This window comes from Furipterus horrens, unplaced genomic scaffold (assembly GCF_987537825.1).
Source record: "Furipterus horrens unplaced genomic scaffold, mFurHor1.1.pri manual_scaffold_10, whole genome shotgun sequence".
Taxonomy (NCBI): Eukaryota; Metazoa; Chordata; class Mammalia; order Chiroptera; family Furipteridae; genus Furipterus; species Furipterus horrens.
The window spans coordinates 100,415,444-100,428,402 of NW_028327180.1; the positions used below are offsets into that span (position 1 = coordinate 100,415,444).

At 58.8% G+C, this 12,959-nt stretch overlaps 1 protein-coding gene and 1 long non-coding RNA gene across 2 annotated transcripts; one reads left to right on the top strand and one right to left on the bottom strand.

The window, feature by feature from the left end:
• Window positions 1-2,443: 2,443 nt before the first annotated feature.
• LOC150001070 (uncharacterized) lies at window positions 2,444-4,894 on the bottom strand. Its single transcript, XR_016513630.1, has 2 exons — window positions 4,326-4,894; window positions 2,444-2,917 (listed from the first exon to the last, which is right to left on the bottom strand). It is a non-coding gene; the product is annotated as an uncharacterized LOC150001070 (long non-coding RNA).
• A 1,500-nt stretch (window positions 4,895-6,394) lies between these two features.
• ZNF853 (zinc finger protein 853) lies at window positions 6,395-10,281 on the top strand. Its single transcript, XM_090289887.1, has 2 exons — window positions 6,395-6,514; window positions 7,952-10,281. Exons 1-2 carry the CDS (start codon window positions 6,430-6,432, stop codon window positions 9,682-9,684), a joined length of 1,818 nt encoding a protein of 605 aa, XP_090146013.1. The 5' UTR covers window positions 6,395-6,429; the 3' UTR covers window positions 9,685-10,281.
• Window positions 10,282-12,959: the final 2,678 nt, after the last annotated feature.

A 12,959-nucleotide genomic window follows, 5' to 3' on the forward strand; every position in this document is an offset into this window, starting at 1 on the left:
GTATGGGAAGGACAGACGTGATGATGCTACCACACTCCCGCAGACCCATGCATGTGCATGCAGACATGTTAGACATGACATGCACCACCCCACAAGCTGGAAACCTCTGGGGATGGTGCTGGAAATGCAGCTGCCAAAGGCGACCTTGCCTTATCAGGATGGTTTTAAAGTTTCGATTTTGTTTTTAATTCTATAACTGAAAACCCAACCCGTCTGAGTCATAATGACAAACTACAAAGACCTGCATTAGCCCCGGGTACTGTGAGTAGGAGAAGTCCCCTCTGGCACATATCGGAGCCAGTACTGCCCGAGTTTTACTTTTTTTAAGAATGATGTCCTCACGGGCTACTTGTCTAATTAAAGGGTTTTTTTAAGTGTAGTTTAGCACTTCTGTGCTGACAGGTTGTGAAGAGCCTCCAGGTCAGATACTGGGGAGGCCAGAATGCTCCAAGCCACTTTTGCCGTGAGGGCCTTGGGGCTTCTGGGTCAAAGTGGGGGTTTACTCCAGCTCTCCATTTTGCTGGAGCCCCAAGGCTATAGGAGATGGGGGGTGGGGGTGCTCCAGCCCTACACAGAGCACAGGCCAACCAAAGGAAAGGCTGGTCCTAACCCCAGGTGACCCAGCGGATTACCCAGGATACCTCCCACTTTGGCCTCAGTTCACGGGCGTCCCTAGACCTGTGGCCCTCCCAGGTGCCTGGCAGAGCAAACGCGCGTCCTCTGCGCGCGTAAAGGCATTTGTTGTAGGCCTTCAGGAGCCCACAAACGATTATTCAAGGGCAGCGACCACACACAGTGACAAACAAACAAGGCGCCCTGATCGAGAACCAGCAGGTGCGGCCACCAGCAGAAACAGGCCCAGGAAGGTCCATGCCAGGATGGTGCAGTCGGACTCAAACACTTGCGCTCACTTTGTCTAAAGGAATGAAAGGCAAGAGTGACCGCGTCTACAGGGAAAAGGAAGCGTGCACTACCCATCGGGTGTGGAAACAGGCCTGGTGGAACGCCTAGAAACGAGACGTGGAGTCACCCGCTTAACTCAGCGGGCGTGGTGGGGGCGCGGCACGGGGGGCCGCTTTGGAGGAGACGGGCGCTCCGCGGCAGAGGTGCACGCGCGTTTGCCCTTCCTCTTGGAACGCACTTCCAGACCCAGCGGCAAAGGACAAAGCAGCGCAGGTACAAGGCCTGTCCTCGCAGCGTTGTGTGTAAGCAGAAGGGCAAACAAGGCCCACGGGGTAGCACGTCGGGTGGTTTAGATGACGCTGTGGAGTGATTGCTGAGATGCATGAAGTAAAAAGAAAAAAAGCAAGGCCCAGAAAAGTGTTTATGGGGTGCTACCTTTTTCATTTAAAATAGAGGTGGGGGAAATGTGAATAGAAATGAAGGAAGAATAAAGGAAAAACTGATAAAATAGGCGCCAAAGGGAGGGGGAGGAGCAGTGTGATGTGGCGTGATGTGGCGTGACGTGACGTTATGTGACAGGAAACCAGACTGCTGCATGGGCCTCGTTTTGTAGTCTTGACTTCGGGACCCTGTGAATGTTTAACATAATTAAGTCCGACAGGAACTCAAAGCAACCTGGAACGAATGGCATTTCCTTGGTGCCCAAATGACCAGCATAACAACTGTGCAGAAATCTCCCAGCTGCTTCAGCACACTGTTGCCGTGATCTCTCTGCCTCTGCAACTTAGGAAATGGTGCTCAGCGTCACCAAGAGTTTTCAAAATGCCAGCTAAAGCAGTGACGTGATCCTGCTCATCACATTGGCAGTTGTTAAGATGATTGTTCGCAAGTTTCCGTAGCAGAACCATGGGCCCTCTCCTGCCAGCTGGCCCTCTCCTTGATAAAGAACCTCGTTCAGGGCAAATACTGGCCAGGCACCTGCTCGTAGACCCTGCGTCCCTCCCTTGGCATAATTGTGGTAGGTCCCAACTGGCACTTCCTTCTGCATCTCTGGTCAGAATATGGTTCTGGAATGGGCAGGGGATGTGATTCTGGCCAAGGTGGGGGCAAGTCTGAGAAGATGGCTTTCTGGTAAGTTCTCTTGGAACCCCAAAGGAACCAGAAGTGGGGACGCGTTTTGGCAGACATGGTTATGGAGAGTATGGCACCTCCATTTTGAGGCTTTTGAGTATCGGCCCATCCTCTGGGGAAGCTGGTCCCTAACCAACCCTATACTCCCAGTCACTGCACCACCTGTTAAATGAGACAATAGCATCTTCCTCTCTAAGCCAGCTTTAATTGGGTGTTTCTGAAATTCAGGACTGAGACTCTCCTTGATATAGCAGAGTGGTGGAGAAACAGTTACTTTTATTCTTGACTGGTGAGGGTTTAAATTGGTACAAGTTTGTCAGGGCAATATCTGTTAAAATTACACACACACTCACACACTCATGGGTGGGCAGAAGCAGGTTTACAGTTCAGATGGAAAAAGACACACAGGTTATGATTGGTACAGTAGCTTTATTGGATAACAAGAAAACAAAACTGTTTTGTGTGCTCACAACTGGAAATCTGCTCCTGTGCATATATCTATGGTTGGACCAGTACACCCACTGCTGGGCACACATGCAGAAGAACTCTCACAGGTAAATTAAGTTTCATGTACAAGCATGTTAGCAGTAGCAGAACCCAAGAAACGGCTTCCTCAGTAGGTACCGGCTTAAACAAACGAAGGCATAACTGCAGTTAGAGGCTGGGGGCAGTTTTTTCCATTCAGGTAAATACTTTTTCCACATGGAAAGGTGCATCTTCCAACGTGGGGTGTTGACAGATACCACCTACCAGGGAAAACCAGGCGGCCGCGCCATCAGCGAGGCTTGTCAGAAGGACTGAGGGTGGACTCGAGGGAGATATTTTCGTTGCTGTCCAAGCCATGTAGAACTCCTGGGCTTAGTCGACTCGGTACATGTGTTACCTTGGAAAAAAGCGAAGGGAGAGGAAGAGGAGAAGCAGTGGCTGTGGTTTGAGGTGGGTGTCCAGGGACAGGCAGGAGGAAGATTCTCGGGGGAAATGTAAGTTTGGGGAGATGCCTCCCTGCAATCTGCGTCCTGGGAGGATGAGCAACCAGCCCAGCGAAGGAGGCGGGGGAGCCCAGCGCCCTCTGGAACTCTCGGCAGCACCAGAGAAGTATCCGGTGCTGCCCAGAGGTGTAGTCGTCGTCGTCGTCGGCAGCCGTCCGTCTCGAGAGACGATGGTGTAGCTTCTTAAGAGTCCATCTGCACCGCCGAGAATGGCTGTGCAGTCCGACTCGGGAGTGACACGGTATCTGTCTCCTCCCGTGTTGAATCGACATCTTGCGATGACACTGGAGTGTCCTCTCCAGTGAAGCTGAAGCTACAGAGCCTGGGCAGGGTGATATGGAGGGTCTGCTGTTGCCCATGCAGCAGACCCCCCCTCTCTTCGCAGCTGAAGGGTCCAAGGGAAAGACGGAGTCAATACAGCTTGGCTTCAGGTGCGCCGCAGGAGTTGCCGAGAGGTGTAGTAAGATGAGGGATTTGGTGACATGGAGGCCACTGGTGACATTAAAGGGGGCTTTCTGGTGGAGGGATGGGGTGGGGTCAGGATGGAGAGGGGCAGAGGGGGTAGGCAGATGGGATACGGGCAAAACCACGATGGGGCATCTTCCCAGGAAGTTTGGCCACCAAGGGCAGGAGAGAGAGGGGCTTGCGTGCGCTCCAGTCGGGAGCATCGTGAGAATGGGGAAGGCAGGGAGAAGCAAGCCGAGGGGGAGGGCCCAGGGTCAAGGAGGCGGGGAGAGCTCCGCCCCCGCCCTCCCAGGGAGGGAAGGTGCGCATCTGCTCCGCGGGCAGGGAGACGCTCCCTTCTCCTTAAGCGCCTGGCCGGTCCAGTGCTGTCTCCATTCCACAGGGGGAGGGCCGGCAATTGCATTGGGTCACCTGGCTGGAAGGGACCCCTTCCCTGCCCGCGAAGCCAGATGTTTCTTCGTTCTCAGCTAGGTTCTTGTTGCTGCCCTGGTTCCCCTACTGGGGTTGGTGTGCCCTCTGCCCTCTAGAGCTCCTACTGTGCTGACGAGGCCACCGCGGAGTGCAGGCTTTGCAGGCCAGCGCCAGAGGGGGAGCCGGGAACTCCAGCGCCTGTATGGCCAGGGAGTCAGAGTGTGGAACCAGGAGGCCACGCGTGAAAGGAGAGGAGGGGGCTGTGGCCACAGGAGGGTCCCTGTTCCCCGACTCCCACCCCCGCCCCACCCCAGAGGGACATCCCACACCCCAGCCCAGGAACCCCTCTTCATCCCCAGGTCTTTGGTTTTTTTTTCAGAGAATCTGAGTACCCCGATTTTAATGAGGTCTGCCCGAGGGCCTTACAGCAAGGTGGTGGTATCTGAGATGGTCAGGAAGGCCGCCTGGAGGAGGAGAGCCAGGACGCAGGCAGGGGCAGCTTGACGCCTCCGGGGATGCTGGGCCTGGGGAGGGCGGAGGGAGGCGCGGCGGAGGGGCCCGGACCGCCGGGTCCTGTGCGCATTGGAAGGGAGCAGGGGGTCCGGAGAGGGGTGAACCCAGCTCTCCAGTTAACAAGAGTGCCCCAGCCCACTGCGCCGACTGGCACCAACTCCACCCCGCAGGCCTGCCCGCGCGTCCCAGGGTCCAGGCGGAGGGGTCTGTGGTGGGGAAGGAGGAAGCCCCTTCAGAGCCTGTTTGGCCTGAGTCACGGCCTCCCCATTAACTCAGTGTCATCTATTTGAGAGTCAATTGACCACAACTTGTACCCAGTCTGGGGGCGCCCTGAGACTGGGAGCCTCCTTGACTCTGGCGCAGTGACTGTCGGGTCTCCAAGCACTGCGCGCAGACGCGCGCGCCCGGGGATGCGGCAGAGCGCACTGCTCTCTCCGCACCGCAGGGTCCCCACCTCGCGTCCCACGCCACGGGGGAGCGGCCGGGCCGGGAAGGGTTAAGCCCACCGAGCTCGCGGCTGCCTAGAGCGGCGGCGGCGGCAGCGGGGGCCGTGGCGCGGGGGCGCGCGGGCGGCGGGGGACAGGATGCGGATGCTGGGGGTACTTCCTGTGCCGGCCCCCGCCGCCCCCACCCCGGCCCGGCCGCTGCCCTCACGGACGCAGGCCGGTCGGACACACGCTTGGGCCGGTGGGTGAGCGAACGGGGACCCCCGCCAGGCCGCGCCACCCGCCACCCGCCCCCGGCCTGCAGGATCTGGGCACCTGTGGCCGCCGGCAGAACCAGGCCAGACTTGGACTATCCTGGGCTGAGCCTCCTGAGCCTAAGCGGGTGTCGCCCAGCCCCTGCCAGCCTCAACCCGGGTCACGCCGCCTGGTCGGCTCCTGAGCCTGTGGCGCGCGCTATGGTTGTGCAGGGCTGGCTCTGAGCCCAGCGCTGGATGGGGTCCTGTCTCCTCCCGCCCCGCCGCCCCAGGGAGCCGACACCAACTTCTGCTCTTGAACTCAGCTCTGTCCCTTCTTTTGGCCCAGAGTGACCTCAGCAGAACTGACAGCCACCGAGCCCCCGGAGTGCTGAGAAAGGTGCCCCAGGGGTCGTGGGGACCCAGCGCCTCCGCCCCTCTTTCTGGATGCAGGTGCCACAGGAAGGAGCTGGCTGAGGGCTCTGGCCTTCACCTTCCAGCCCCTGCTGACCACACCTCCCCTAGTGCAGAGGCAGTGTGAAAGGCAGGAAATGCTGTACCAGGTGAGGCCCTGTGGGCAGGAGAGCTGGGGGAACCCCAAGCGCTTCTCTTAAGAGGTCTTGGTCTGGGTTCTAAAAGGCTAGAGGGACCTGCCATCATCCTGTTAGGAGGGGAGGAGGGACTGGATGTGGGATGCCTCTGAAAGAGCCAGGTGGATTCAGGGGGCGGGGGGAATCCTCCAGGCCTCAGGGGCCCCTGGGCCCAGGGCCAGTCCAGCAGCTAGCCAAGTCCGTGGGTTGTAGTGCTTTGGAAGCCTGCCTTCCCATGGAGGTGAGCTTACGCCAGGACACATGTGGCCTGGAACCCATGGCTTACTGGTGGCCTGGAAGGGCTGGGCGAACCTGCAGTGTGGGAGACAGGAGACCAGAGAGTGAGCAGACTTGTCAGTGCTTTGAACAGGGCTGGGATGGACAAGTCTCTTTTCTGCAAACTTCCCAGCTGTCCCTCTGGGACTTCAGCTCCCTGTCCTAGTGAGGGGTCTGGTTTCCCACAGTCCTCTCAGTGAGGAGCAGCTGCAGGCTGCCCCTCGGTGCGGGGTTGTGTCAGGAAGGACCCTCTGCCAGGGGCTGGGCCTGGGAGCTGAGGACTGCACCGGGCTCCTTTCCAAAAGGGCTGGAGCTGCCTGCTCTGGGGGGCCTGGACAGATTTGGGGTTCTCCGGCAGGCAGTGCCATGGGCTGGGGGCTGACACCAGGACCGCCACTGCCCATCTGAACCGCTCCTTCCTTCCTCCCTCTCAGCACAGCCAGCCTCCTGGAACCTTGGTTTGACCGCCAGGATGGAGCTGGGGCCGGCAACTGAGACCTTGGTGCCGGGGCTTCGTTGTCTTAAAGATCGGGGCCCAGGGCCTGACACCGCCTCAGGTGAGGGGCTGGGCGGGGGCTCTCACCTTCTAAACCAGGAGATAGACCTCAGACCCCCAGTGAGGATCCCTTGACGGAGCCCCGGGCATGCCGTGGCAGAGAAAGGGGCCCGAAGGGTGGCGGGCAGCCTACTGTCTGGAAACACACCCTCCTGATCCTTAGGGATAGTTTTCTAAAAGGAAATGGTTTCCATGTAGATCTCTCTTGGTTTCATTCAACGAATATATTCCTGGAAAAAGTGAACAGAAAGCAAAATTTTATAAATAAAATCCCTGCTTTCCACTACAAAAATGAAAATTGATGCTGTGGGAAGAACAGATGTTGAAATCGGACTTGGGAATGGAGGAAGCCTCTTAGAGCTCCTGCTAACCCGGTAGTGATGTTCAAAATGAGACACTGTCCGTGGGTGCTGTGCAGAAGGTGACGCTTAACGACAGAGTGGCCCCTGCTTAGCAGGGCTCACCCTGTGCCCACCCCACGCTGGGCTGCGCATGTCTCCTCTCCAGATCCCAGTGTCCCCGAAGAGGCTCGGTCCCCTTTTGCAGATAGGGAAATTGAGGTCCCCAGAGGTTAAGGAACTGGCGGGTCACCATGTCCACATGGGGCTGTGAGTTAGCCCTCTCCATTCCAAAATAACAATCTCAGACTTGTCCTGTCTTTAGGCTGTTTCAGATGGAGCTAGTTGTATCCTTGGCATTTCCAAACCGTTTGTTAGTTTGCAAACTAAGTCATAACCCACAGAGAGAGGGATGCTTCAAGCATCTCTCCGATTCTAGGGGATCTCAGGGCCCTTTTTGCTTCGCTCGGGAAGCTGGCAGCGTGGGTATCGTTAAACTATTTCACAGACAAGAGGGGCGCTGAGCCTGCAGGGGTTGGACAGCTGCTAACTGGTAGAGGACTTCCCACTGGAGACCCTGTGTTCTCTCTGAAACTCCGGTGACACTTCCAGGCAGCTTTACAGAAATTCTTTCTTATTCACAGAGACTGCAAGTTCTGTTTATTTAAGATGTGACCATAACCGAGGTCAGAGTGCTGCATGGGCTTGTGCCTTGGAATAGCTGGTGCCCTGATTCCCACTGGATGATGACCAGGCACAAGGGACTTCTATTGGGGAGCCTAGGCACCATGCTGGTGTCACTGCCAAGCATGGAGCCTATGCCAGGCGATGGCCCAGAGAGGGCCCCGGAAGCTGGGGTCCAGAGTGACGTGACCAGCAGTCTTTGGGCACCTTTCTAAGCCAGCCCCATACCTCTGGACATTTCAGTTTCTGCCATGCTGCCCTTGTCACTTGACCCAGTGCTTTTGGGTCCCTGCTGAGAGCTCGACCATGTGCCCTAGAGCAGCTGTGAGTAGGAAGGGGAAGGGGGGTCCTGATGGTCTGGACCCAGAGCTGCCTGCACATTTTTTTCTCCTGGCTTCCTGCCATTTCCACCCCAGGTGGCAGCGGTGGGAGTGAGAGTCAAGAGGAAGAAGAGGCTCAGGAGAGGAGCAGCAGCCCACCACAGCCAGCCATCTTGGCCCCAAAGGGGGCCAGTGGGACCGCTGAGGAAGCCCGGCCAGGACGGCAGGAGGTGCAGCTGCAGCAGCCAGAGCTGCAGCCAGAGCCACCGCAGCCCCAGCAAGAACAGCTGCCACGGCAGCCACGAAACCAGCCATCGGGACATGGGCCAGAGCCACAGCAGACACGAGATGGACCAGAACAGCTGCCACCGCAGCGGCAGAGACTGCAGGGAAAACACAAACGCCGGCCACATCAGCCACCGAAGCCACGGCTGCCACCCATGCAGCAAGTGCGAGAGCGACAGCCATTGCAGCCACAGCAGGAGCAGTCACAGCCGCAGCAGGATGGGCCGCAGCGGCTGCCTCAGCAACAGCAGGGACCCCAGGAAGAGCCCCTATCTGTGCAACGTGAGCAGCTACCGCTGCTGCAAGAGCAGGGAGAGTCCCAGGTGCAGCAAGGGCGAGAACAACCCCAGGAACGGTCAGAACAGCAAGCGCAGCCCCAGCCGCAGCCGCAGCAGCAGGGACACTTGCAGCCGCCACAGCAGGGACACTTACAGCCGCAGCCGCCGCAGCAGGGACACTTACAGCCGCAGCAGCAGCAGCAGGGACACTTACAGCCGCAGCCCCGTCCCCTGGAGCCAGAGGAGGAAGAAGAGGTGGAGCTGGAGCTGATGCCAGTGGACCTGGGGTCGGAGCAGGAACTGGAGCGGCAGCGGCAGGAGCTCGAGCGGCAGCGGCAGGAGCTCGAGCGGCAGCAGGAACAGCGGCAGCTGCAGCTCAAGCTGCAGGAGCAGCTGCAGCAGCTGGAGCGGCAGCTGGAGCAGCAGCAGCGGCAGCTGGAGCAGCAGCAGGAGATGCAGCTGGAGCTGACCCCGGTGGCGCTGGGGGCGCCGCAGCAGGAGGTGCAGCTGGAGCTGACCCCCGTGCAGCCGGAGCTGCAGCTGGAGCTGGTGCCCGCCGCGGGGGCAGGAGGCGCTGCGGGACCGGGGGCTCCGGCCGCGGTCATGGTGGCGCCCCCGGGCTACGTGGTTCTGCAGGAGCTCATGGTGCTGCCGGCCGTGGCCCCGCCGGCGGTGGTGCCCATCTCGGGCCCGGCGGGCAGCGCGGCCCTGATGCCAGCCCGGCAGCGGCGACGGAGGCGCGCGCGGGACCGGCCGACCATCTGCGGCGAGTGCGGCAAGGGCTTCAGCCGCAGCACCGACCTGGTGCGGCACCAGGCCACGCACACGGGCGAGCGGCCGCACCTCTGCAGCGAGTGCGGCAAGGGCTTCTCGCAGCACTCGAACCTGGTGACGCACCAGCGCATCCACACGGGCGAGAAGCCCTACGCCTGCTCCTACTGCGCCAAGCGCTTCAGCGAGAGCTCGGCGCTCGTGCAGCACCAGCGCACGCACACGGGCGAGCGGCCCTACGCCTGCGGGGACTGCGGCAAGCGCTTCAGCGTCTCGTCCAACCTGCTGCGCCACAGGCGCACGCACTCGGGCGAGCGGCCCTACGTCTGCGAGGACTGCGGCGAGCGCTTCCGCCACAAGGTGCAGATCCGCCGCCACGAGCGCCAGCTGCACGGAGCCGGCCGCTCCCGGGGCCTGGGGCTGCTTCGTGGCGCGCACGTGGCCGCCGGTGGGCCTCCGCGCCCGGAGCAGGCCGCCGGGGACAAGGCTCCGTGAAGGGGCGGGCACCAGCCCCTCTGATTTGGGAGGCACAGCGCCTGGCCTGCTGGGACGTCTTGACCCCACTCTGTGGTCTTTTCGGACATCCTGGAACCTCGCTCCGAAAAGGATTCTTCTTTCCTCGCCATCGCCTGCAGAGTGGGACAGATTCACCCTCGGGAACACGTGCGAGAGAAAAGCCGGGTGGCTGAGACGGCACAGGTGTTGCACATCTGTACCCACAGCACATGGTACCCCCACTGGTCACTGGGTACCGACTGGAGAGGAGACCGCCGGAAAGCGGCTCCCTGGGGAAAACTGGGCTTGCTAGAAATGAGAGCTGCCCGAGAAGACTTCCCATGACGAATGGGACACTTGGTGACATGGGACACAGATCAAACACTATCCAGGGAATCAAATATACCTGGTAAAACGCACATGAAAAGGATTTGATCCTAGTGAAAATTATTTCAAGGAAATATGGTGGGGGCGGCGCAAGTTATCTGCACTATGTAGAAAATGGCTCAAGGCATTAAATTGTCCTCAATGGCCTTTGCTCTGAAAATACTTTCTCGGACAAAAATTCATCAGGGTGGATGTAATCCTGATTTAAATGTTTGTGTTCATAAACACAGGGTCAGAGTGTCCGCTGGGACCATGTGCAAATGCCAGGCAGTCCTGCTCTGGGCGGAGGGAAAACCTTCCCTCCAGGCCGCAGGGCTCCTGACAAGCGTGGGAGGCAGACTGTAGGCCTCTGCTGCCTGTTCCCAAGTCCAAAGCCACCCCTTCATGTCCTCTGAGTAGACACCTGTGGCTGAAGCAGAGGGCATTCTGGGAGTGCTATCCAAGGTCCAAAGGAGTGACCCCTTGCCCCCCCCCCCAAAAAAAGAGCCCTGGAGTATGCCCTTTCCCTGCAATCCTCCAGCTCTAGGCTGGGTTCCAGCCTTGAGACCCAGAGGCAGGGTTCTCCTGGGCCGGGCTATGCAGGGGGTGGCCTGAGCAGACCCTGCCTCATCACTGGGATTGGAGGCATCAGGAATGTTCTTTACATCTACAAAGTCATCTGGGGGCTGCTCAAGCCTGTGGGAAGGCAGGCTGATGGAGGAGGCTGCCCACCACCTCTGCCCCCCAAAGGCTTCTGGTTCTTGACTTCCCGTGTGTGGCTGCTGAGGTCCCGCCCCTCTTTACTCCCGTCTTCCTTACTGACACAGCCTGCTACATTTTACAAATGTGTTGGTGAGTGAGAGGCAAAAGAATAAAAAACTGAAATGAAGAAACACATTGTCCTGTCTGTTTTCACCTCTGAGCTTACTGGTTGCTCAGGTGCTGGTGCCTACACGGTGCTCCTCACCCAGACCCTTCCAGCTTGAGATCCTTGGCTGGGGAGGGACTTACTCAATAAAACCCTCATGGGAGAGACGGGAACCAGAGGGTAGGTGCCGGAGGAGGCGGTTTGGGCAGCTCCTGAGGACAAGCTTTGAATTCATCCCGTCCAATTAGTACATTTTCCATGTCCTGTTCTAGCCGTGTAAACAGGCTGGGAGGCATCTGAAAGTGTATTCATGGAACAGAGTTCACTGGCATGGTCACCTGTCTGGTTCCTGCTCTGCCCTCTGTGAGGGGTGCAGGGCTGAGGGGCACATCAGCCCACCCAGTCATTGTCATGAAGCCCATTCTGTGTGTCAGGCTCACCAGCAGGGACACAGGGACGTGGGAGGTGCGAGGCCTCTACGCGTGTGGGGGACTCTGTGAGGTCCGGAACTCCGCTGTTGGAGGTGCGCCACCTCTGCGCAGACCAGCCGCCGGTGTGCGCTGCCTTCCGGGACTGGGCCGCTAGCTGGACAGAGTTCACGCCCACTTGGCTCTCAGCTGTCTCCTCCTACAGGAAGCCCTCCTGGGCTCCTCCTGGGCTCTCACATGATGATGGGGGTGGGGGGTGACTAGCAAGGAGCTTGGCACAGAGGGGTGATAAGTGACTTCCCCACCAAGCCCCCATGTGCCCAGCACAGGGAAAGAGCAGAAGTACCATTGTTAAAGAGATCCAGAGCTAGACATTAGTTAAACAGTAAGAACATTTTACTCAGGATCTAATGCAGTAGGGGAAAGGAGGCCTCAAAATGGAAGGACAAGTGGGGGTTCACAGCCCAGGAGCAGGACTGTGTACGGGGAGGGGAGCTGGTGGATGGAAAACTACTAAGAGGAGAGAACCATCCTGGTGGGGGGATTCTGGTTAAACAGACCTGGCAGCATTCTTGAAAGCAGGCCAGGTGATCAGTCACCATCTAGGGGATGGCGGGGGGAGTGAGGACTTCGGTCAAATAAGGAAGGTGATCAGGTATCCAGGGTGGAGATTCTGGCTGAACTGACTTGACAGGATTTTTGCTAAAGCTGGGTGATGCCAAGACAGACACGAAAGCCCAAAAGTGCGGGCGCCTGCGGGAGAGGGAGGAGCCCCTCCGGAAGGGTGATGGGCAGCGTCCTGCACAATGGCATCAAGGTTCGCAGGAACAGGGTGTGATCAGGTCCCCCTTAAACAACAATTCCCATGTCCACAGCCTAACTCCCACCTGTGCTGTGCTGTGGACTGAATGTCTCTGTTCCCTGCAAATTCTTATACTGAACTCCTACCCCACAATGTGATGGTGGTAGGAGGTCGGGCCTTTGGAAGGTGATTGGGTCCTGAGGGTGGGGCCCTCCGGAACGGGATTAGTGCCCCTTGCGAAAGAGACACCCTCTTAAAAGCGCCCCAGCCCTTGCCACTATAGGACACAGCAAGAAGGTGTCAGCTGTGAACTAGAAAGCGGTCTTCGTTGGACACCGAACCGCCTACCACTTGCTCTTGGCTTTCCCAGACTCCAGAACTGTGAGAAGTAAATGCGCCTTGTTTAAGCCGTCCAGCCTACGGCGTCTGTGTCACAGCAGCCTGAACAGTGGCGCTTTGTCCTCTTGGAGTCTTGTCTCTTTGCAGCTGGGGCACCTCAACAGCCTTCTGAGAGCTCCCTGCCCTCCGTCTGGACCCCGGTCATCCTGGTAAACCCTGACCTGACCCTGCCTGGTACCCTCGGTGGCTGCTGAGGCTCCAGCCACGGGCCGGCCCCAGCCCCTCACACTTGCCCTCAGCACCCCACCTCCGGCTCTTGCTCAGGCCGGGTCTCCCCTGCCCCACTGCATGCCCATCTTCAGCTGTCTTTCAGGTTTGGCTGAAATGTCCCCACTCCCCTAAGGTGTAGGGACCCCTCACCTCCTGGCCCATGGCTCTCAGTCCATATCTCACAACTGGGACTCGCCCTCCT

Bases quoted from the DNA above. Each gene is read 5' to 3' on its own strand.
- ZNF853 (XM_090289887.1), top strand. From the start codon at position 6,430: ATGGAGCTGGGGCCGGCAACTGAGACCTTGGTGCCGGGGCTTCGTTGT. The intron at 6,515-7,951 runs GTGAGGGGCTGG...TTTCCACCCCAG, and splicing joins AGGGCCTGACACCGCCTCAG to GTGGCAGCGGTGGGAGTGAG.